General features: G+C 38.9%; 1 protein-coding gene across 12 annotated transcripts in view; it reads right to left on the reverse strand.

Annotated features, from left to right (window-relative positions):
• Positions 1 to 26918, reverse strand: part of PMCA (plasma membrane calcium-transporting ATPase 3) — a 137009-nt gene extending 110091 nt beyond the window's left edge. For 8 of the 12 annotated variants that reach the window (XR_016197209.1, XR_016197208.1, XR_016197207.1 and 5 more), the window contains exons 1-15: positions 25648 to 25756; positions 17864 to 18032; positions 17601 to 17795; positions 17217 to 17503; positions 16948 to 17158; positions 16327 to 16368; positions 15566 to 15972; positions 15242 to 15484; positions 3484 to 3725; positions 2977 to 3421; positions 2812 to 2899; positions 2428 to 2741; positions 1302 to 1500; positions 1031 to 1242; positions 624 to 775 (exon numbers count right to left, since the gene is read on the reverse strand). Coding sequence is in view for 7 of the 12 variants with exons in the window: in XM_089262811.1 (XP_089118937.1) it covers positions 624 to 775; positions 1031 to 1242; positions 1302 to 1500; positions 2428 to 2741; positions 2812 to 2899; positions 2977 to 3421; positions 3484 to 3725; positions 15242 to 15484; positions 15566 to 15972; positions 16327 to 16368; positions 16948 to 17158; positions 17217 to 17503; positions 17601 to 17795; positions 17864 to 18020 (3194 nt within the window). In the remaining 5 variants the exon portion in view is untranslated. Of the gene's footprint in view, positions 1 to 168; positions 375 to 623; positions 776 to 1030; positions 1243 to 1301; positions 1501 to 2427; positions 2742 to 2811; positions 2900 to 2976; positions 3422 to 3483; positions 3726 to 15241; positions 15485 to 15565; positions 15973 to 16326; positions 16369 to 16947; positions 17159 to 17216; positions 17504 to 17600; positions 17796 to 17863; positions 18033 to 25155; positions 25180 to 25647; positions 25757 to 26785 lie in introns of those variants that run through there. The other 4 variants (XM_089262813.1, XR_016197210.1, XR_016197211.1 and 1 more) reach the window with 4 other exon arrangements.

The raw sequence follows: 26918 nt of genomic DNA on the forward strand, positions 1-26918 counted from the left end.
ACATCTGTCATATTTAAGATTGAATTAAATTTTTTCAATTTATCAATTAAAAATTTAAAAGTCGTTTACCCTCCCGAACGACTAACATATATTCTCTATCCTGTTATATTTTAAAGTAAATAAAATTAATAATTAATTATACTTATGTGTAAGTGAATAATAACTACATTTATATAATTATATTGGATAATATACGTAACATATATTTATTGCATAACAAGTAAAATGATTTTTTTTTTTAAAACAAGCATGTGTGCGTGTGAGGGTTTGTGGGTGTGTGCGGGAATGTGTCTGGGTGTGGGTGTGTAGCTGTTGGTGGAATTGTGCGTGTAACCCAATAGGAAACCATTCTCAAGCATTTTTAGTCAGCAGTGCTAAGGAAGGGAGAGGAAAGGCAAATTATCCAAGATCATTTTAAGCTGATTTACTTAAAAAAAAATATACAATAATAATAATTAAAATAATAATAATAATACTAATAATAACAACATAATACACATAAATAGTTAACAGAAAAAAATCAATTTACTTAAAACTGAGTTAGTTTTTGTCAAATTTAAATTTTAATAAAAAAAAACTCCAAGCACGTAACAAAACAACCATAATAAACTGAATTTACTTACGATAATATCTTAGGCAACTTTCTTGTAGGCACTGAAGTGATTAATTGTCCCCAAACTAATGTTCCAATTCCAAAGAATATGCACCATAACCATTGATCGAGTGACAGCGCCTTTGTTGAAAATGCCATTTTTCCGTATTGGATAATTACCACCTGGATTGAAAAATACAAAAATATAAATAACGAGTAAGAAAAATTCACTTGAAGCCTTCTAGGAACACATATTTTAATAGTTTATGACATAAAAAGCATAGATAAAAGCGTGCTAATCTGGAATACGCAACTAGTAGCGCATTAAACTTTGTAGCTTATCTAACGAACAGACGAACATAGCTATATAGACTCAACTCAACTTGTCCCTGTTATATATGCCTTTAAAAATCGTTATATTCTGAATTCTGAGCATACTTGCGAAATCATTGTAAATATCCAGATGGTGTAAAATATAGGGTTGGTAAAAAGTCCCTCAACAACGTTACGCTGGCCGTGTATTTTTCTTGCATTAATCTCATTGAAAAGGGTCATCATGACAAAAGTGTTAAAGATTATTGTGAAATGTTGAGTTGGTCCAGCATTTAAGTCCTGTCCACGACCAGACTCAATGTCAAGTATTAAATCACCTATTAATTGTAAGAACATGATTAATTGAAATTGGATTCACTTGGCCAAGTATACTTACCAACAAAGAGGAGGCCAAATATGATTACCAACTGGTACAGCGCTTGACCCAAAATATTTTTCATCATTGTGCGTGATATAAGGGGCTTTGTGCGTCCATATGGTTTACGCAGCAATAGATCAGGCGTCGGCACTTCCGTAGCTAAAGCTAGAGATGCAAGTGTATCCATAATAAGGTTTACCCATAACATTTGGACTGCCTGCAAATTAAAGATAGAAATTAATTGTTGCGCGCTATATATACGGACATTTTTTAAAAATTTGAGGTCTAAAACTCTTATATCATCTGAGATCGACGCGTTCATACATACGGACCGGACCAAATCGACTCAGCTCGTTGCCCTGATTAAGAATATACATACTACTTTTATGTGTTTCAAGTTTCAAGTCTTTACCTTAAATAGCCCGAAAAAAATTGCGTTCATTGCAACAGCAAGACGAACATTGTGCAAAACCAATATACTCTTTTCACATTTTTGAATGCCCGTCATATATGTACCTATGTTGAAGGAATACCTTCTGATGAAGCTAATGCACCCACAAAACGCCCACGTGCAAAGATCTTTGAAGACAGTGAAACAGATTAATTACCATATGAAGTTTGAAGAATACCAATAAAGCTTTTAATAAACCTTTAATTTGTTTTAGTTTGCTTTTAAATTTTTAATGTGCACATAATGATAAAAATGTTGTTTTTTGAATTTTGAAATATGTATGTACGTATGTGTTATTATTCATATCTTGTATTTTTAATTGTATAAGAAAGTCTGAACTTTAGTATTGAGTTGAGTTGAGTTTTTAAATTAAAAAACTTCCAACCCCCAAATTTATATGAAAACTTGTTTTAGATAATGCGAAATTACATAACGCGCAATTCTTCTGGAACGTAATTATCGCGTTATACGAGGGATACCTGTATACAAAATTTCAAGTCTCTCTGAGATCAACGTGTTCATAAATCCTAACGAACGGACGGACAGGACTAAATCGACTATGCTCGTCCCACTGATAAAAAAATATGATGGGACATGCCCCCTTCTGCCTGTTACATTCATTTAAGAAAACCATTATACTCTCCAAACAAGAAATAAATATTTTTATTTAGTTTATCTTATAGAAATACTTACTTTAAGAGGCGAATCCTGCACCGCACAAGCACCAATAAATGCTACAATAACTGCGACGACATTAACTGTCAATTGGAACTGCAAAAATTTTGCTATTGAGTCATAAACATTACGACCCCACATGACAGCCTTAACAATGCTGCTAAAGTTATCGTCAGTGAGTATGATATCAGATGCTTCTTTGGCAACATCTGTGCCTGCAATACCCATTGCAAAGCCAACATCTGCCTTCTTCAAAGCTGGACCATCGTTCGTACCATCGCCTGTAACGGCAACAACCTCCCTATTGTCGGTCACGGTACTGTCGATCATACCTAAATACAAATAATAAAAGCCGTTGAATAAATAATGAATTCGTTTACAAAATCGACATTTAGACATTACCTTTTACCAACGTGTATTTGTCTGTGGGCGATGAACGTGCAAGTACCCGGAGCTTCGGCCAAACTTTGTCAATAAGATGCTGTTGGATCTGAGTACGAAAACACGTAAATAATTATATATATTAATTAAAAGTTCATTAAGGTACATATAGTGTATTAGACTTACATCACCATTACTGTCACGAATGCGTCTATTAAACTCTTTACCCTCCAGAATAAGAAAGTCGTCATTGGGTCGTAAAATACCACATTTACTGGCAATGGAACGTGCCGTATTTATATTATCACCCGTAACCATGCGTACCGTAATGCCAGCTCTTTGGCATTTTCTTATGGCATCCGGTACCTCGGGACGGACAGGATCCTCAATACCCACAACACACAGGCAAGTTAAATTTGACATAATGTTTTCCTCATCATCCCAATTGGGCTCTGCATCGATGTGCACTTCGTTGATGGCGGCTTTGCCGGGAACAAAATCGCGATAGGCAACAGAAATAGTACGTAATCCATCACAAGCCATCGGCTCAATTACTTCCCGAATTAAACGCTCCTGCATGTCTCGTGTGAACTTTTCCAATGTTCCCTCATGGCCATAGATAAAGGCACATCTGCAACAAAATATAAGTTATATGTAATATTAATTAAAATTCATTTCAAGTATTGGACTAACTTCTTCATGATGATCTCCGAAGCACCCTTGGTATATAAGCGATAGCCGCCGTTGGGTCGAGGTATTACTGTACCCATACTTTTTCGTACAGAGTTGAAGGTGTAAACACGTGTAAATTTATCCTCAGGTATTTCATCGCGTATAGATTGATATTTAACGCCCAGAGCCTGAACAAACCCAAGTAGGGCGCATTCTGTCTTGTTCCCCACTTGAATAGGTAGGTCAGTTGGATTTTGTCCAGGCTGCAAGAATTTTAATGATAAAATCAGGGTATAAATAACATACATATATATATATTCAAAATGAATTTTTATTTTTATTTTTAGCTCGCGAATAACTTTACACACATTTTCGTTGTCTGTGAATAAGTGTCTTTCACTCATACAATAAAGAAGACAGAACAGAAACTGTTTTGTCGCGTCTGGCTTAGCGCTCTCGCGCTTTGAGCAAGACAGTTATTTCTGTTTTCGTTTCGCTCAAGTCAAATACTGTCGTTTGCGTGAGTTAAATGAAGCATGGTTGGGCCTGCAAGTCGGGTTCGGGAGTTGGATACTAAATTACATTGATGGTAATAGAACAATAATATGTACCTATCCTTTTTAAACCAGAATATGCTCCAAAATACCGAAAAGCTGGTTCTAGAATTTCATCAGGCTAATGACCAAAAACATAAACCGGGAATTGTACAGTCCTGGTTGATCTGAGACTGTGGTTAATCCACTAGTCCAGGGTCGTACATAAACGTTATAGAAAATTTATGGGTAAAATTGGGAGTGGCCATTCGGAATAGGTCAATATCCAATAAAAATAACCTAGAAACGGCCCTATTAAAGGAATGGCGAAAAATCTCCAGCAAGCACCCGAAACTTGATGGAATTACGCTTAAAACAGGTGATTAAACAAGTAAGAAAGCTCTAGATGAGACTGCTCGACTACGAGATCCCCTGAACCCTCCAAGCAACTGATATTTCAATAATAATTCGCACCCACCCACACACCCACACACACACACACACACACACACACACATCCATATCCATTCATGGCACAAGATGGAAGCATGGGACGAAGCAATACTGCATTATTGCGACCCTGGACGTAAAGAATGCCTTCAATACAGCTAGTTGGGATATGATACTGAATGCGCTGTCACAATATAATATCCCTAAATATCTTAAAGAAACAATAAAGAGTTACTTCAGAGGAAGAACACTGGTATACAATACGAGTGAGGGTCCCCAAACTCATACAGTGTCAGCTGGAGTACCCCAAGGCTCAGTGCTGGGGCCTCTCCTATGGAATATCATGTACGACGGCGTACTGCGCTTGGAACTACCAACAGGTGCGCACACCATCGGCTTTGCTGATGATGTAGCTGTCGTAGCCATAGGAAAGGAACTCAAAGATACAGAGGATATGTGCAGCGAAAGTATCAATCGCATACGAAGCTGGTTGACTGGAGCTGGGCTCGAGCTAGCGGCACACAAAACTGAAGTTGTCCTAGTCAGCAGTCGCAAAAGAGTGGAAACTGCCAATATAAAGATCGGCAGCGTCACCATTGCGTCAAAGAGGGCGATAAAGTATCTTGGTGTCATGATAGACACAAGATTAACTTTCCGCGAGCACTTAGAGTATGTGCAAAAAAAGGCAGCTGATTCTTGTAGAGCTCTCTCGAGAATTATGCTTAACACGCGGGGACCTAAACAGCAACGACGTCTCCTTCTAATGAGCGTCATTAGGTCCGTCATCCTCTACGCTGCGCCCATATGGGCAAGAGCGATGGCAACGCCGAGCTACAGCCGGGGCATTTGCGCGATCTATAGACTGAGCGCAATCAGAGTCAGCTGCGCTTTCAGGACTATCTCCGATGACGCGGCGCTCGTCATAGCTGGTATGGTACCGCTGGAGTACTTGGTCGCCGAAGCCGTGGAGCGAAATTCGCACGCGCCTGCCCGACCCAACGCTATCAGGGCGAACAGCATTGCACGATGGCAAAGGAAGTGGAATAGCTCAGCTAAAGGGCGGTGGACGCACAAGCTCATCCCGGAGCTCGAACCATGGGTCAACCGCAAGCACGGCGAGGTAAACTTCTACCTTACGCAGATCCTCTCGGGACATGGATGCTTTCGGAGCTATCTGAAGCGCTTCGGCCACGAGGAATCTGACGAGTGCCCCTGGTGCGAGCGAGGGCACGTGGAAGACGCCAACCACATTCTTTTCGAATGTGGACGGTTCCTGGAGGAGAGGCGTCGTCTGGAAGAGGCAGTGGGCCGCTCCATCAGAGCGGACAACATTGTCAACACCATGCTGGAATCGGAGGAAGCTTGGGAACAAACAAGCACCTTCGCGGCCACAGTGATGATGGAGCTCCGCAGAGTCGAGCGAATGAGAAGTCGAGCTGTCCCAGGCTAAGGTAGCGCACAGTGCTTGCGAAGCAATGCTTTACGGTCGTCCCGCAAGCATCGCGCACTATCCTAGCCACCACGCAACTTGCACCTTGTAATATTAAAATTGTTAATAAACGAATATAACACACACACACACACACACACACACACACACACACACACACACACACACACACACACAACTGAGTAGGAAGCCGGAGCATAGCGCTGAGGCTCTGCACGAAGCTGTAGGCAAAGCCTTGGGTGACCGAGCGGTAGTTAAAACACTTACCGAATCGGCTCAAATTGAGATTCGCGACCTAGATGAGTTAGCAAGTAAAGAGGAGATCTTGGAGGCAATCAGGGTGGAGTTGAAGGATAGCTCACTCCCCATTGGGGCTATCAAATCGCTTCGGCCAGCTTTTGGTGGACAGCAAAGAGCTACGGTTGCTCTTCCAATTGGGAAAGCTAAAACTCTGCTCGAGCTGTCCAAAATTAGAATAGGATGGGTAGTATGCCGTATTCGAGCCGTGGAGCAGCCTAAACGCTGTTTCAAGTGCCTCGATTACGGTCATATGGCAGCAAACTGTCGCAGCGACTGTGACCTAAAGGGCGCCTGTTTCAGGTGTGGAGAGATGGGTCACAGTGCAAAAGCATGCACCAAGCCACCAAAATGTAGCCTCTGCATCCGGAAAGGTGAAAAGCAGACGGACCATTCAGCAGGCAGCTTCAAATGCCCATCTTACCGTGAAGCTGCTCGTAAAATGAAATGTTAAGGTTCTTGCAGCTTAACCTAAATCATTGTATTGCTGCCCAAGACCTTCTTGAGCAGACCGTTAGGGAAAAATGTATAGACGTAGCTTTTCTCAGTGAGCCCCACCACTGTATAACCAGCTGCCCTAGGACATGGTCAACTGACGTTAATGGCAAAGCTGCGTTGTGGGTATGCGGCAACTCAACGAACGTACTTTCGAATGTTAAGTCATCCAATGGGTTCGTACGCGGCCGATATGGCAACTTATGGCTTTACAGTTGCTATCTGGCCCCCAGCATGCAGCTCAGTGAATTCACGACGGTGCTCGACGAGCTTGCCGAGGATGCTAGGGGTCGGAAGGCCATTATAGCTGGAGATTTTAACTCCTGGGCGTTAGAATGGGGTAGCCTCACAACAAACGCCAGAGGTCGTATCCTACTGGAGATCTTCGCAACACTAGATGTTGCACTGCTCAACACTGGGCACGAGCACACCTTCAGTCGGGCGGGATACGGATCTGTCGTCGACATTACTTTTGTCACTTCATCCCTCTTTCGGGGAGCAACATGGAGCCATTGCGATAGCTATACGGGCAGCGATCATACGGCACTTCTATTCACATTAGGTGAGCCACCTGCCAGGGCGTCACCCTTGTGGAGGGAGTCGTATCGGCTAGATACTTTTGATCCCGCGGTCTTTTCTGAGGCCATTCAGTCTCTGGGCACAATTGGTAATGCTGAGGCCAGAGCATGCCAAATGGTAGCCCAAATACAGAGTGCCTGCAATAGCAGTATGCTACGCCGCAAGCAGTTCACGCGACAACAAGAGCCTACGTATTGGTGGAATGCACAAATAGGTGACATTCGTCTCAAATGCATCCAGGCGAGAAGAAGCTACCAACGGGCTCGCGGTAGGTCTACGTTTTTAGAAAAACAATTAGCTTACCAGGCAGCTAGAAGACAGTTGAAGAGGGCCATTCGGGCAAGCAAAAGAGAATGTTTTTTAGAGTTGTGCGACTCAGCCGAATATGACCCTTGGGGCAGGGCATATAAGATAGTAGTTAAAAGACTATACGCAGGTAGACAGGTGCAGCCTACGGATCGTCTGGAGCTTAAAACGATTGTGGAAACGCTCTTTCCAGAAAGTTTAAGCTCCATTCACGCCCCTCGGTCCGAGTCTGCTGATCAGGGCTCAATGAGCACTGAAATTGTTTTAGTCACAGAGGAAGAAATTATATTAACTCTCCGGGGTCTTAGAACCAACACTGCTCCAGGGCCGGACGGGATCCCGAATCGTGCGCTAAAGCTAGCCCTCGCCTTGCACCCTAATACGTTCGCTGAATTATTCAACGAATGTTTAATACAAGAGACGTTCCCGGCAAAATGGAAAGCCCAGAACCTGGTGTTGCTACCCAAGGCTGGCAAACCACCAGATGAGCCATCCTCATACAGACCGATCTGCCTCTTAGACACCATGGGAAAGGTGTTTGAGAAATTGATCTGCTCCAGACTGGAGACTGCGATTACTAGCGCCGGAGGCCTGTCACCAAATCAATTTGGATTCCGGAAGGCCCGGTCAACAACGGATGCGCTAAACAAAGTTGTTGGTCTGGCCACCTCCGCCATTCATGGCACAAGATGGAAGCATGGGACGAAGCAATACTGCATTATTGCGACCCTGGACGTAAAGAATGCCTTCAATACAGCTAGTTGGGATATGATACTGAATGCGCTGTCACAATATAATATCCCTAAATATCTTAAAGAAACAATAAAGAGTTACTTCAGAGGAAGAACACTGGTATACAATACGAGTGAGGGTCCCCAAACTCATACAGTGTCAGCTGGAGTACCCCAAGGCTCAGTGCTGGGGCCTCTCCTATGGAATATCATGTACGACGGCGTACTGCGCTTGGAACTACCAACAGGTGCGCACACCATCGGCTTTGCTGATGATGTAGCTGTCGTAGCCATAGGAAAGGAACTCAAAGATACAGAGGATATGTGCAGCGAAAGTATCAATCGCATACGAAGCTGGTTGACTGGAGCTGGGCTCGAGCTAGCGGCACACAAAACTGAAGTTGTCCTAGTCAGCAGTCGCAAAAGAGTGGAAACTGCCAATATAAAGATCGGCAGCGTCACCATTGCGTCAAAGAGGGCGATAAAGTATCTTGGTGTCATGATAGACACAAGATTAACTTTCCGCGAGCACTTAGAGTATGTGCAAAAAAAGGCAGCTGATTCTTGTAGAGCTCTCTCGAGAATTATGCTTAACACGCGGGGACCTAAACAGCAACGACGTCTCCTTCTAATGAGCGTCATTAGGTCCGTCATCCTCTACGCTGCGCCCATATGGGCAAGAGCGATGGCAACGCCGAGCTACAGCCGGGGCATTTGCGCGATCTATAGACTGAGCGCAATCAGAGTCAGCTGCGCTTTCAGGACTATCTCCGATGACGCGGCGCTCGTCATAGCTGGTATGGTACCGCTGGAGTACTTGGTCGCCGAAGCCGTGGAGCGAAATTCGCACGCGCCTGCCCGACCCAACGCTATCAGGGCGAACAGCATTGCACGATGGCAAAGGAAGTGGAATAGCTCAGCTAAAGGGCGGTGGACGCACAAGCTCATCCCGGAGCTTGAACCATGGGTCAACCGCAAGCACGGCGAGGTAAACTTCTACCTTACGCAGATCCTCTCGGGACATGGATGCTTTCGGAGCTATCTGAAGCGCTTCGGCCACGAGGAATCTGACGAGTGCCCCTGGTGCGAGCGAGGGCACGTGGAAGACGCCAACCACATTCTTTTCGAATGTGGACGGTTCCTGGAGGAGAGGCGTCGTCTGGAAGAGGCAGTGGGCCGCTCCATCAGAGCGGACAACATTGTCAACACCATGCTGGAATCGGAGGAAGCTTGGGAACAAACAAGCACCTTCGCGGCCACAGTGATGATGGAGCTCCGCAGAGTCGAGCGAATGAGAAGTCGAGCTGTCCCAGGCTAAGGTAGCGCACAGTGCTTGCGAAGCAATGCTTTACGGCCGTCCCGCAAGCATCGCGCACTATCCTAGCCACCACGCAACTTGCACCTTGTAATATTAAAATTGTTAATAAACACACACACACACACACACACACACACACACACACACACACACACACACACACACACACACACACACACACACACACACACACACACACACACACACACACACACACACACACACACACACACACACACACACACACACACACACACACACACACACACACACACACACACACACACACACACACACACACACACACACACACACACACACACACACACACACACACACACACACACACACACACACACACACACACACACACACACACACACACACACACACACACACACACACACACACACACACACACACACACACACACACATACATTTAAAATTTGGAAGATATAATTAAATAACTGGCTTTCGACAAGGTTTTTAATCGATCATAACATATCGGGAGCAGTTATCGATTTTTAGTGATAAACTCGATATGCACGTGCAAATACTTTGTGGGGTCTGCCCCGCCTCCTTCTGCCTGTTACCTACTTTTAACAAAACCATTATATCCTGATTTCCCATTTTCAATGGGTTCAGGGTATAAAAATGAAATAAAAAACAAGTAAGAAAGCTCTAGTCGAGACTGCTCGACTACGAGATCCCCTGAACCCTACAAGCAACTGATATTTCAATAAAAGTTAGCACACACACACGCATACAAACAAATACACGCACACACATACACATACAAATAAACACACGCATACCCACACACACACGCATATACTGGCGTTTGCGCTTTGGTTGCTCTGCAGTGTTGGTGATATTATGAGAACTTTTTTGTTGAATAATTTAATTTCTAGACGTACGATCGTAATGAAACTTTCAGAACGTAATCATAATGTTTAAATGTATGTGTATACTAGAGGCCTGCATGGCCGCACTCATAACCTAGTAAAATAGAGTCCATTCGAGATAAGACTGAGTGAGTGAGTCCGAGGCAGAATATGGTTGAGTGAGATGGAGTTCGCATGGACTCTATGACTCATAACCCGCTGCCTTCAGTATAATGAATAAGAATAAATAACACCTAAGAAGGAGTACAACATTTATCCGAGTCTTTGAGGGCACACATATGTTCTTGTCAACACTTCGTATTTGCTCGGCTCTGTCGCTTGAGGCTCGATCAGTGAAAAAATCTCAAACAAAAATCAGTGCGCTGCGAACCCTCAAACGAAAAGCATGCGTTTCAATATGAAGCTTAACTGCGCGCCTATTTTTTTCATGTTTTGTCTCGTTCTATGCCCTTTCCTTTTAGAGAGTATATGTAGCTCTTGAAAAGGTTTGCCATGCTCATGTAAAATGTTAGTGTTTTCATGTCATTATCTTATATATCGATCTATATATAATTTTATAAACTTCTATATTAATTATAATTGCTTTATTCAATATATCTAATTGAGCAAATAATAGTACTCCTAACGAGTTTATTGCCTAACATTGGATTTCGTTTGCACGTTATTTGTGTGAAGGGTATGAAAGCGTTGGTACGCATAAAGAATATGCATTCGCTACGAAATTGTAACGGCAAATGTGCCGTTGGTCGGCCGTCTGGCCTGCACACACATGATTACATTGCCCTTCGTTTTTTCGCTAATTTTTTTTTCTCTGCTAGCAGCGACGCTACTCATTAACTCAGTGAAGCAACTCATATACCCGGCCTCATATTTATTCGAACCGTTCTCGTTTAATAGAATATTGTGCCTCTGAATCATATATGAGCGCACTCACTTACTTATCCATTTCTGAGTTGGCCTCGGTTCCACTCAATTCAATACGAGCATTGTTAACTCGAGTACGTGTTTTCTGGCACTCATGCAGCCCTCTAGTGTATACCGAAGCACAAGTCTCTAGCATTTGATATACGACTTTTACAAAGATGAAGGTGAGGGGGTGGATTTAGGGGTGGGGGGTAAATTTTAACGAAAACCGAAATTAAATCTAATTCATCTTAATATATATTTTAAATTTGGAGACTCTAGCTTGAAAGATCTAGGAGATATAATTATTTAAGTGATCTTCGATAAGGTTTTTTATCGATAAAAAAGTATCGGAATGAGTTATCGTTTTTTAGTGATAAACTCGATTAGCGCGTGATATATACGGACATTTAAAAAAAAAAGTTGAAGTCTCTAGCTCTTATATCTTCTGAAATCGACGCGTTCAAACATACGGACAGACGGACGGACGGACGGACAGACAGACAGACGGACAGGGCTAAATCAACTCAGCTCGTCGCCCTGATCAAGAATATATATACTTTGTGGGGTCTGCCACGCCTCCTTCTGCCTGTTACATACATTTCAACAAAACCATTATACCCTGATTTCCCATTTTCAATGGGTTCAGGGTATAACAAGAAAGCTCTAGTCGAGACTACTCGACTACGAGATCCCCTGAACCCACACACACACACGCATACAAACAAATACACGCACACACATACACATACAAATAAACACACGCATACCCACACACACACGCATATACTGGCGTTTGCGCTTTGGTTGCTCTGCAGTGTTGGTGATATTATGAGAACTTTTTTGTTGAATAATTTAATTTCTAGACGTACGATCGTAATGAAACTTTCAGAACGTAATCATAATGTTTAAATGTATGTGTATACTAGAGGCCTGCATGGCCGCACTCATAACCTAGTAAAATAGAGTCCATTCGAGATAAGACTGAGTGAGTGAGTCCGAGGCAGAATATGGTTGAGTGAGATGGAGTTCGCATGGACTCTATGACTCATAACCCGCTGCCTTCAGTATAATGAATAAGAATAAATAACACCTAAGAAGGAGTACAACATTTATCCGAGTCTTTGAGGGCACACATATGTTCTTGTCAACACTTCGTATTTGCTCGGCTCTGTCGCTTGAGGCTCGATCAGTGAAAAAATCTCAAACAAAAATCAGTGCGCTGCGAACCCTCAAACGAAAAGCATGCGTTTCAATATGAAGCTTAACTGCGCGCCTATTTTTTTCATGTTTTGTCTCGTTCTATGCCCTTTCCTTTTAGAGAGTATATGTAGCTCTTGAAAAGGTTTGCCATGCTCATGTAAAATGTTAGTGTTTTCATGTCATTATCTTATATATCGATCTATATATAATTTTATAAACTTCTATATTAATTATAATTGCTTTATTCAATATATCTAATTGAGCAAATAATAGTACTCCTAACGAGTTTATTGCCTAACATTGGATTTCGTTTGCACGTTATTTGTGTGAAGGGTATGAAAGCGTTGGTACGCATAAAGAATATGCATTCGCTACGAAATTGTAACGGCAAATGTGCCGTTGGTCGGCCGTCTGGCCTGCACACACATGATTACATTGCCCTTCGTTTTTTCGCTAATTTTTTTTTCTCTGCTAGCAGCGACGCTACTCATTAACTCAGTGAAGCAACTCATATACCCGGCCTCATATTTATTCGAACCGTTCTCGTTTAATAGAATATTGTGCCTCTGAATCATATATGAGCGCACTCACTTACTTATCCATTTCTGAGTTGGCCTCGGTTCCACTCAATTCAATACGAGCATTGTTAACTCGAGTACGTGTTTTCTGGCACTCATGCAGCCCTCTAGTGTATACCGAAGCACAAGTCTCTAGCATTTGATATACGACTTTTACAAAGATGAAGGTGAGGGGGTGGATTTAGGGGTGGGGGGTAAATTTTAACGAAAACCGAAATTAAATCTAATTCATCTTAATATATATTTTAAATTTGGAGACTCTAGCTTGAAAGATCTAGGAGATATAATTATTTAAGTGATCTTCGATAAGGTTTTTTATCGATAAAAAAGTATCGGAATGAGTTATCGTTTTTTAGTGATAAACTCGATTAGCGCGTGATATATACGGACATTTAAAAAAAAAAGTTGAAGTCTCTAGCTCTTATATCTTCTGAAATCGACGCGTTCAAACATACGGACAGACGGACGGACGGACGGACAGACAGACAGACGGACAGGGCTAAATCAACTCAGCTCGTCGCCCTGATCAAGAATATATATACTTTGTGGGGTCTGCCACGCCTCCTTCTGCCTGTTACATACATTTCAACAAAACCATTATACCCTGATTTCCCATTTTCAATGGGTTCAGGGTATAACAAGAAAGCTCTAGTCGAGACTACTCGACTACGAGATCCCCTGAACCCTACAAGCAACTGATATTTCAATAATAATTAGTACACAAACAAATACACGAACACACACACGTATACACACACACTCACATATACAGGCGACTGCGCTTAGACTGAGCAGCAGTGTTGGAAATATAATGAAAATTTATTTGTTGAATAATTTAATTTCGAGACGTACGATCGTAATAAAACTTTCAGAACTTAATCATAATGTTTAAATGTATACCGAAGCACAAGTCTCTAGTATTTGATATACGACTTTTACAAAGATGACGGTGAGGGGGTGGATTTAGGGGTGGGGGGTAAATTTTAACAAACACCGAAATTGTATAAAATGCATCTTAATATACATTATAATTTGGAGACTCTAGCTTGAAAGATGTAGGAGATTTTTGAAGTGATCTTCGATAAGGCTTTTTATCGATAAAAAAATATGATAAAAATGATAAACTCGATATGCGCGCTGTATATACGGACATTTAAAAAAAAAAGTCGAAGTCCCTAGCTCTTATATTTTCTGAAATCGTCGCGTTCAAGCATACACACAGACAGACAGACGGACAGGGCCAAATCGACTCAGCTCGTCGCCCTGATCAAGAATATATATATACTTTGTGGGGTTTGCCACGCTTCCTTCTGCCTGTTACATACATTTTAACAAAACCATTATACACTGATTTCCCATTTTTAATGGGCTCAGGGTATAACAAGAAGGAGGTTACCGGCCGCAGAATACTAATTCACATTTCATAAATAGCTAAGTTTAGCTCTAATACTGTAGAAAGCTCAGTTTTTCTCGATTTGACACGCCCCTACTGGGCGTAGACACTTCATTTTTGTTAGCTTACGGTAACCTAGCTGCAAAATTAGGATGCTTACGCTCAAAAAATGAAAAAATTACAGGGTATTATATTTTATGCCGGCGTAACAATATTATTTGGGGAATCGATAGAGGAGGTTACTGGTAACTTAACTATCCAAATTTAAAGCTTCTAGCTCCTATACTTTAGGCGAGATAAACTTTTGCGGTTTGCCACGCCCCTTTCAGGCGGAGATAAATCCATCATAGCTCGTTGGACTTGGGAGGTCAACCTGCGTATATATACCAAATTTCAGGTCTCTAGCATCAATAGTGCCTAAAATATAGTAGAATTTGAAAAATCACTAAATCTTCACGTCCGATTTTCCACGCCCCTAGTAGCTTCATTGAGCACGAAGTTATTTATATTCACAAGAACCTAACATAGGTTAGCTCATATATAGCGAGCTGTAAGTAGTTCGAGCATATTTTTCAATAACTTATCCCATTTCGTCTTATAAAATCAGATATTATATTTATATATTGAAAATTTTACCATTATGTTCGAGGTATAGGCGGAGTTCACAGATATTCCCATAGTGACTAGATTCCCGACATGCTGTGGTATGTCCGCGAGCGTTGGGAGCACCTTGCATAGTTTTTCACAAATGTAGGATTGAACAACGGTCATACGATTGGTTGTTAACGTGCCCGTCTTGTCGGAGCATATAGCCGTTGCGTTGCCCATTGTTTCACAGGCATCCAAATGGCGCACTAAGTTATTATCCTTCATCATTTTCTGATGGGTAGAGCGGGTAATAACGATTTGCATCAGAAACATATAGAACACATACATATTATATTTTATAAATCCACTTACCTTCACCGAATACGCTAAAGACAGCGTAACGGCCAGTGGAAGCCCTTCAGGGACAGCAACAACTAGTACTGTGACGCCGATAATCAAGTGCTTAACGAGATTATTAGCATAGGTGTTTTTCCATGGTTTCTCATCAATGACAAACGTCTTAACGCAAAACTGTATAATCAGTATGATAACAGTGAGTACAGCTATAGTGGAACCAGCGTAACCAATTTGTATTGCTAATTTCGTTAATTTCGCCTGCAGCACTGATTTTTCCTTCTTGTGTCCAGTTTCAGCAGCTGAAGTCGTAGAGGGCTGCACATGATTTCCATCCGATTCCGATTTGTTGGCTTCGCTGGCATACTGAGTTGGACCGACAGCATGAGATGATTCTTTCATTGGTGGACGTCCATCACTCTCACCTGCATGATCCGCAATATAATATTAAATATTTTAGCGTTACCTTATTTCTTTTATTAGATTTTAAGTTTACTCGATTAATTTGAATGTACTCATACAAATCCTATAATTAATTGAGGAGAGGATAATAACACCATTACAACACATTATCGTCTCCTATTTTTCCAAACTATATATTTCTAAAAATCATTTCAAATAATTCTTTGAAAAATAACTTAGTAGCAATATAGCAAAATCATTTTCGACTCAGTTTAGATGGTTGATTTATATGAGTCTTATAAAAAAGTAAAATTGTCAATATATTAGTTTCAGACAAAACTGAAGCTAACTAGACATAAGGTAAGTAATTAATTCACCTGTCTGGCTTTTAGTCTTTTGTTTGTTCGCCTTTTTAGCTTCTGAATTATGGGAAATGTAATAGTTTTTGTTTGTCGATTCGTTGGGTTTGATCCATTAACGTTTTATGTTAGAGCATTAAAATTGGTGTTTGTCGATGGTGGTTGGTTGATTGGTTGGTTGGTTGATTGATTGGTTTATTTTTTATATTTAGGTAGATGAAGGAGTTCAAAGATGGGTCAATCAATTCACATCATGCAATTCGCGTATGATATTTGGTATATGAAAAAATAAAAATAAAAAATAAACGATATTAAATTAAAGTTTATCAGTTTCTTAATATAAACATTATATTAACAGTTATATATTTGGTGATCAGCCATATGGCTGATCACTAAACGGTTAGCTCACTTGGAATCACACCAAGACGATACGGCCATTTTGATATTTACACTCCTCTTTGTAATTAGTTTCTTATAACATTATAGCGATACGCCATAAATATTTAAATATATACATTAATCTTGTTTTTATATTGGCAGATAGATTTTAGATTCCCTTTCGCCCCTCTGTTTCTCCTTAATAGTGCTATTTTTGTTTTTATCTTATGTGTTTCTATATAAATGCAATCATCTACATACCTTTCTTCATCTTTTTAATTTCGGCTTCCTGCTCATCCACAGCAGCTCCAAGCAGTGTGAAAATGATGCCTGCCTGTGAATTGACTCCAACGGCTGTTACAACCATTTTGCCACTTCCCTCCATAACATGGGTACCAGATAAAACCATCGGGTCCGTATCCGGACCCTTTTTTACATGATCCGATTCACCAGTCAGTGAAGATTCGTCTACCTAAATTAGATGTATATTTTGATTCATGTAAAACTACGGGTTTTCCATTTATTAATACCTTGAGATCATTGCTCTGTATAAGACATCCATCAGCTGGTAAGAGATCGCCATATTTTATCTGTGCAATATCACCAACAAGAATATCTCCAACCGATATTTGGCATACCTCGCCACCTCGGATAACAGAAAATTTGTGCTCGCCTTCGATTCGGCTCTGGAGGCCTCGAAATTGTCGCTCCTTTGAGTAATCATTAAAAGCAGTCACAATCACAACAACGATGACCGAAATAAGTATAGCCAGACCCTCTATCCAACCGTGATGTTCATCTTCTTCTTGGAGCAAAGCTGTAAATGAATACATATATATATATATATATATATATATATATATATATATGTATATATTTAAAGAATTTAATCTTTATATTTATTTTAGACTCACGGGCATCCTCATCTGCAGGCTTGTAAAATGATAGACCAAGTGATACTAACGCAGCTACCTCTAATATTATAAGTGTAACATCTTGAAGCGCCTCCCAGACTAGCGTTAAAAATGTTTTAGGGGGTTTCGGTGGTATTACGTTTGAGCCAAACGTTTCACGTCTGTGCTCCTCATCAGCTTTCGATCCACTAAGGCCTGGAGAGAAACCCAGTTACGTGAATTATTAGTTAATAGCATTAATTTACTTTTTAATTTGCATTTACCTTCATTTGGGGATGTGTACAACTTTTTGCATAACTCATGAATGCCACCGAGCTCTCTAATTTTAGTTACACCTTCTCTTCCTCGATGCTCCATGAGCTCCCGTAATTGCTTAAGTGATATCCCATATTGCGCCGGTCTTCCATCGATTGTGGCCATTGGTTATAATATCTATAAAAAACAAATTTGTTGTTTATAATTTTCTATACTATGTGTGTTTTTTAATCTGCAAATTAAAAATATGTGTTTATAGCTATTTTAAAATTTTCATTTTGTTAACCGTTTATTAAGTGAAAAGTGAGTCCTTCTATCCGCATTTCCGTATGTTTGTATAAACACAAATCACTACTTAAGAACTTGTTTTGAATATGTACTCTAGATAAAACCAAGTACGAAAAACTTAGGGATGTACGAATACAATATTCCTTGAAGTCCAACCAATCCACACTACAATTCGAGTCATTACATGTATATAATTAAACAACCGAATTTCGGTACCGATTTTAATCGATAACTTCACTATGAAAATGGGTAATAACTATTTGAAACAAATCTGATATATATCGTGTTATATATCTATGATCAGCAATAAAATGGGGCAATTTACTTCCTAGGTGCATGTCTAACTTAACAATCTCTAAGATAACTGAAACTCTAATAATTCCCCCTCTTCTGCATACACAAGAAATCACACATGCACCGCGCTTGCGGAATAACTTTTCTTGTAGATAGGCGTTCGTAATCAATCAATAATCACTGATATTGGGATAATGTGCAAATAATCATGCAAATATGTATACTTACAAAAGCATAATGGTCCAATAATTGAAATAGGAGTTTTGCAATTTCGGAAGTAAATGGTTAGGTTTGGGATTGGTAGCCAAAATAAAACAAGTAAGAACGTTGTATTACCGACTGCGGAACACTCATTCACATCCCATCAGCAATTTGATAACTAAGTTTAGCTCTAAGACTGTAGAAAATTCAGTTTTTCCCGATTAGCCACGCCCCGACTGGGCGTAGACACCTCATTTTTGGTCAGTTTTTTGAACGAGCTAACGGTACCCTAACTGCCAAATTTGCGTGCTTACGCTCAAAACGTGAAAATTACAGGATATTTTTCGATCTGCCATAAAGAGGCGTAAAAATTAGACTAGTGGGCGCACCGGGAAAATTTTAACACGATAAATCGGAGATATACACGAGCATGTATTCCAAATTTCAAAAAATTTAGTTAAGAAACTATTTAAAAAAACCAAAAATTCTATATATTTATGTATATCGACCACCCGACACGTTCAATATTTCTCAGCAAGCATCTGTCTGACATTCATAGCTTTTACATATTTTTGGGAGGCCGAAGGAAGATTTGGGAAAGAAGCTATCGGTATATATAAGAGACCGGATGATGGAAATTTGTTAGTTTGTTTTTCTGCGGATTATATTCCAACTCTTTTAGACCTACCTGACAACGCCACATTAACTATTAAAAAGTTTGGAAAAGCTGAACATTTTCTAAAACGTTAGAAAACGTTTTTCTCTATAATGATCGCGGCAATTTAGTCGCCTGGTCGCAAGGTCCTATTTCTAAAATTCTTTATTTATTATATTATATTATAATGGATGCATAAAACAAGTAAGAATGCTCTAGTCGAGACTGCTCGACTAGGAGAGACCCTGAACCCTCCAAGCTAATATTCTTATCATTCTGCTGCGCACTGCTAACTGCGCAGTAAGCAGCGACAGCGCTTGGGCTGCGCTGCAGTGTGGGCAATAGTATGAGAATTTATTTGATGAATAACTTCTTTTGTAGACATACAATCTTAATGAAATTTTCAGAACGTATATGGTCAAAATGTGTCTACATTTTAAAGCACAAGTAGTTGAAATCCGTTTTTTACAAATTGGGGGCGAGGGGGGCGTTGATTACAAAATGTTTGTATTCATCATATATACACAGCAAATCTGAAGTCTTCACGTCTAATAGTATTCTAATGCAGCTCAAAAACAATATCAATATTTCGATTATTCTCGATCAAAAAATAAAGAAAACTCGTACTGCGTATGGTATACATGAGTATGCACACATAATTTCTCTAGCTCTTATATCTTCTGAGATCTCGGCGTTCATACAGACAGACGAACGGACTGACGGACAGGGCTTTATCGACTCAAAAGATTAAGAATATATATACTTTATGGGGTCTGTGATGATTCCTTCTGACTGTTACATACTTTTTCACAAAAACATTATACCCTGATTTCCCATTTTCAATGGGTTCAGGGTATAACAAGTAAAACGGCTCTAGTCGAGAATGCTCGACTAGGAGATACCCTGAACTCTCCAATCTGATATTCTAATCATTCTACACTTCTTTAATGCACGTATACATACATGCATATGCATCCACACGCACGCATTAGCCCGCGCTCTGATAAACTGCGCAGTAAGCAGTGACTGCGCTTGGGCTGCGCTGCAGTGTGGGCAATATTATGAGAATTCATTTGTTTTATAATTTAATCTTAATGAAACTTTCAAAATGTAATCATAATGTTTAAATTTATTTACATTCCAAAGCACAAGTCTCTAGTACTTACATATTGGTGGTGGCAATGAGGGCGTGGTATTCAAAATCTGTAAATTATAAAATGTTTGTATTCAACATATGTAAATACACAGCAAATCTGAAGTCTTCACGTCTAATAATATTTCAATGAGGCTCAAAAACAAAATCAATTTTTCGATTATTCTCGATAAAACAGTTATCGGAAAAATAAAGCAAACTCGTACTGCGTATGGTATACACGAGTATGCATGCCAAATTTCAGTACGCTAGCTTTTGTATCTTCTGAGATCGACGCACTCATACAGACGGACGCAAATTTGAAGTCTCTAGCTCTTATATCTCTTTTGAGATCGACGCGTTCAGGGACAAATCGACTCGATCAAGAATATAAGGGGGAGAGAGAGAGCATCTGATGTCAGAAGGAGAGGACGGGCAAATAAGAGAAGGAGAGGACATCAATTCAAATGTTTTTGCTATTATGAGGAGGAGTAGACATGTCTACGCCTATATCTACTTGAATATATACCTCGATATTGTTTATTAGACCTTGTGTGCCATTGTTGTCTGAAGTAGAACGCCAACTCCTAAGCAACGCGTATGTGTATTATGTAAAAATAGATATACGCATACACACGGGCACATGCGCATACACACACCTGCACGCACAAATCCACAAGCAACAGTTTAATTTCAGAATTTTTTATACACATTCCTAGAGCATCCGTATTTAGAAAATAAAACAAATTATTGCTTGGGCAAAATGCACAGCAGCAAAATACTGAAAAACTAATACATAAGATCGTTGCGGTTGCTCGTTACTGACCGCAGAATACTCATTCAACTAAAACAATGTCGATTCTATTTATATATACTTCTTTGCCAATTAATAGAGGATCAATAGTAAATAAAACTGTAAAAAATACAAGGTTTTTCCCGATTTGCCATATACCAAACGGGCGTAAATATATCCAGCCGATTTTTATACCCTGAACCCATTTTCCATGGAAAATCAGGGTATAATGGTTTTGTGAAACAATGAAATCACTATCCATACTTGGGGCAGACATTACAGTTCTACCAGAGCTCGTTGATAATTGATCGTTTTTTCGTATATGCTCTACTTCGTAACATAGCCGAAAAGATTGTGCAGACACGATCTCGCTCTGAGTGGCTCTCTTTGTTTTGTTTAGAACCGGTTTCGGTCAGACGCATTTCAATGACTCATTCGTTTGACGCTCTCAAATGAGTGTCGCGTAAAGAGTACTACGTTTCGCTCACCCAAATGATCTTTGCCTTCGTGTACATGTGAATACATACATGCATACATTCATATAAATTCAAAAACAAAGCAAACATAGCGTGTAATTACCCATACAAACGCAGAAGAGAGTTTGCTTCATTCAACTCACGCAAACGACAGTGTTTGACTTGAGCGAAACGAAAATAGAAATAAATGTCTCGCTCAGAACGCGAGCGAGCCAAGCCAGACGCGAGAAAATGAGTTTCTGTCTGAGACTTTTTTATTATGTGAGTGAAAGACACTTATTTGCAGACAACGAAAAAGTGCCAACAACTATTTGCGAGCTATGAGTTCTACAAATTTCTAGATCCTAAAACATTTTTGTTGTTCCTATATTTTAATAAATGTGGTTAATTTACAACATACGCTTTACAACATACACTTTTCATTCATCAAATTTAATCAAAACAAGTAAGAATATTGCAGTCGGGCGTTACCGACTGCGGAATACTCATTCACACCCCATAAGCAATTTAGTAGCCAAGTTTAGCTCTAGTACTGTAGAAAGTTCTGTGGAAAGTACTGCGCGTAGACACTTCGTTTCTGGGCTGCTCATGGAACAAGCTAACCGATTTGCCACGCCCATAGTGGACGGATCAGGCCAATTTTAACACTTTATAAATCGGAGATATACACGAGTAGGTGTCTCTAGCTTTAATAGCACCGAAATGAACTGCGTTCATACGGACATACGGACGGGCAGCAAGACGGACATTTCACAAAACCAATATACTCATTTCACTTCCGTGAATGAGTATAAAAATAAGAGTGCTCTAGTCGAGACTGTTCGACTAAGAGATCCCCTGAATCCTTCGAGCAAATGATATTTCAATAATTATTCGCACATGCAAACACACACGCATATACACAAGCATACGCACGCATAAACAGGCATAGGCGGCAGTGTGGGCTTTTTTTTGGAATTTTCATTGCTTAATAACTTTTTTTGTCGACGGACTATCATCATGAAATTTTCAAATTATGATTATAACATACATAGATATGCATGCATTTGCTCTAGTATTTGAAGTACGCCTTTTACAAATCTGAGGGTGAGGGGTGTATATAGGGGTTGGGGTAAACTGTATAAAATGCTTCTAAATATATACATATATATAAATATATATATAATTTGGATTTTATTTTCGATAGGGTTTTAATCAATAACAAACTAACAAAATGAGTTACGGAAAAAAAAGTCTGTCACCCTTACCATACATGTGTGTAGTTAGCCAGTCAAGATAAGTGTTTAACGAAGCAAGGCATGCAATGACGTCTTTCAAAAATGTTATGACGTAAACCCTTCCGTCCGAAAGTGGATTTAACTAGCTTTTAACAGCATTGCTGCTGATATAGTAGCCTGAACCCATTGAAAATGATAAATCAGAGTATAATGGTTTTGTGAAAAGTATGTAACAGGTAGAAGGAAGCATCGCAGACTGCGCATTTAGCAGAGTGCGTTCTTATCCGTGCGTATGGATGCATGCGTATTTATAAGTGTATAAAGGAAGTGCAGAATGATTAGAATACCAGCTTGGAGGGTTCAGGGTAGTAGTATTGTAAATACTAATTCGATGCTTCATTTTTAAGCATATATGATACAAACTTCTAATCTAATGTTTCGTCACATGCTAATAATCGTGACCTCATCATGAAGACAGTTAAGTTCCCTAATACTCATACAACTTGATTATTGCATCACGATATTGAATCTTTAGCATCTCTCTATGAATAATGGCAATTGATCACACTATTTACATACATATATGATTAGGCTATACAAATTAAATATAAATAACATATAATATGGAATACAATTCTTAGATAATAATTCTGTACTCAGAAATAAAAGATTCAAAATCTTCATAATATCGATATTGCATGTGCATATACATATGTATATACTTTTGGTAAGCTTATTATACTGGTTCACATAGCAAAATGCCATATCGGTTATGTAGAATACCCGCTCATCTGTATGATATTGTAGTAGATGGCTTTTAACCTTTTCATCAATTTTTTTTTAAGATTTGAGTTGTGATTTATACCAATACATGGATATTTTATTAAAACCATAAAAGAATGAATACAGAATCAAACGAAAATTCGATAACAAATTAAAGGTTTAAATTACACGAATTATTTTATACATGCAGAGATATGCTTTTGTATATAATAGTACTCATATGTATGTATTTATTTGTATATAACAAGTAAGAAGGCTCTAGTGGAGACTGCTTGACTAGGAAATACCCTGAAACCTCTAAGCTGATTTTCTAATCATTCTGCACTTCTTTTTAATACACACACACACACACACACATAAGCCCGCGCTCTGCTAACTGCGCAGTAAGCAACGACATCGCTTAGACTGGGCAATATTATGAGAATTTATTTGTTGAATAATTTCTTTTGTAGACAAACAAACTAATTGAAACATTCATGATGTAATCATAAGGTTAAAATATATGTTCATTCTAAAGTACAAAATCTGCAATGCATGAGGCTTTAAAAGCATTAATTTTTCGATTATTCTCGATCAAAAGTTATCGGATGATTTATCGAAAATATAAGACAAACTTGTATTGCTTATGGTATACACGAGTATGCATACCAAATTTCAGCTCTTTAACTAATATAATATAATATATGTATGTACATATATACTTTATTGGGTTTGCGATGATTCTTTCTGCCTGTTACATACTTTTCACAAAACTATTATACCCTGATTTCCCATTCTCAATGGGTTCAGAGTATAAAAATTAGCAAGGGCATAAAAAGAAATAAATTCAATTAGCTATGTACATGCAGAGGAATACTCATATGATATGTTAATATTTTTTTGTGTTTTAGGGTATTTATATAATGGAACCTTTGTATGTGCAACTGTGAATGTAATTTGGTGGGTGAAATTTTGTATCGTACACACGCCCACAGAATCATAATTATGAGTAAAAGTGCGAGTGAGAGAAACTTTTGCTTGGTACATTCACGTACATATTATATATATATATATATATATATATATATATATATATATATATATATATATATACTAGTTACACGCACAAAAATGCACATGCGCAGACACTACAAGTAAACCATTTGCTAGGTCAAAATTGGCATTGCCTTAAAGTGTGTTTTTGCGCCAATTGAGTTTGTATACATTTTGAGATATAAGTCACACACACATGTCTGCCTCACCGCCTCTTTACAAATCCCCTGTTTCAGGTAGGAGCTCAAATTACTTCGTATAGAGCAGCAGACAACAGAATTAAGGTACATACATATGTATGTATGTATGTATGCATGCATGTATATTCCTTCAGTCCTGCATTTATATTCTTAATCTCTCTGTGGCTTCAAAAATATAAAAATTGAGTTGCAAATGAAGAAACGACGAATATATGCGTAGACATTTCACATTATTGATTTTGTTGCGTTATTCTGCGACAAAAACCCTACAAAAAAGGCAACTGAAGCAGCTGGTGGAGAACGACCGTCATAGGCCACGGGATGATATCACTTATTCCACTTATACATGAATATGCACATGTGTTTGTAATTAAGATACATTTATATTCATAAATGTTTATTTATACTGTTCATTTTCACTGAACACGTGCAACGATATATATATATATATATATATATATATATATATATATATATATATATATATATATATATATCGAAACATTATATATATATATATTATGGTTCGAAATTAAATGCTGCTGAATGGGTGTTGTCACGCGATTTAAACACAAATTATTAACTCTGCTGGTGTAGACAGGCCGCACGATAATACGTAATAGAATAAATAAAGTTTTTAATTATCGTTTCATATTTTTGTTTATCTTTATATGTTGCATGTGCCTGCCCTTCCACAACAAATTAAAGAATCACAAATTACCAAAAATTCTGTTTTTATTTCTTGCCAACACAACGGACAACTCGTATGGTGTACACAATTCAACAGTATGACCAAATTGTTCAAGCGAAAAATTCATCATTAATCGAAGCGGTTCGATATAAATACTTTAAAAGTGATTTTTGCTTCTTATCAGTTTGCAACGTATTTTAGTAACATTTCTACATCATTAACATACGCGAGGACACTCTGGTTAGTGGCGGGACTTATAAAATTACGTTAAATTATTTATTGATGCACATGGAAAGTTATTAACAATAAAAAAAAAAAAAAAAAATGAAAATAATCAGTCGTCAATTTTGAATTTTATTTATTGGTTAATATATATTGCACATAATAAGTCACTAAATAAAGTCTAAAATACTGTAAACTTGGCTTACTGCTTTCAAATATTCGAAACATTACAAAACGAAACACTTGTTTTACCTTAAGAGCCAAAAACTCGGGAAAATTCAGAAAGAAAATATCGTGCTCTAACTAAATCAGAATACAGTGATTTTCTCGACGTCGTCCTATTTATAGCTTTTCAAAATGTTTCTCTTTTTCGCTGTGCGTATCTGTGTGTACACACACGGGTATATACAAATATCTGAAGTAAAACAACCAGTAGTCGAGTGAGATATGAATTGGTCCTGCTTATCGGAGCTCTGAAGTTATCATCAGCCGTATGTTTGTTTTGATTACGTTAGCACTGCGGTGTTACTTTTACCTGAGTGATAAGCTCATACAATATCGTATTAAGCAATGCGTATAATGTACTCAGATCTCCGCATCAATTGATAAATTTTATTTCATACTTGCGGCGGCAATCCGCCTACTGGTTATGATATTTCTTTTCTCATTAAGGTTTCTCTGCTTCTTCGTCAAAGCATTATATATTTCACTCATAAATAATTAAATGATTACTATAAAACAACCTGTTTATATTTTTTCGTTTAATGCCTCCAAGAACTTCCAACCAAAGCATTACGTAATAATTTATAAAGAGTTAGCCATACATAAAATATTAATTTGAGTACTAGGGAATTTCTTAATGGCTGTAATTAAGTAGTTAAACGCAGTGCATTCGTGTGAGCTACGATTTTTATTAGTTTTTTGTTTTTAGAAATTTGGCACATACCTAGAAAATCGCTTTGAGCTTAGGTCGAAAAAACAACCAAAATGTTGATCAAATATATTCCACACTTCTCGTCGATATAACAATTTTAGTTCTATACCTTCATCATAATTTAATTTTTAGCTGCTTTTAAGTT

This window comes from Drosophila navojoa, chromosome 6 (assembly GCF_054131105.1).
Source record: "Drosophila navojoa isolate 15081-1374.11 chromosome 6, UAZ_NAV_1.0, whole genome shotgun sequence".
Classification (NCBI taxonomy): domain Eukaryota; kingdom Metazoa; phylum Arthropoda; class Insecta; order Diptera; family Drosophilidae; genus Drosophila; species Drosophila navojoa.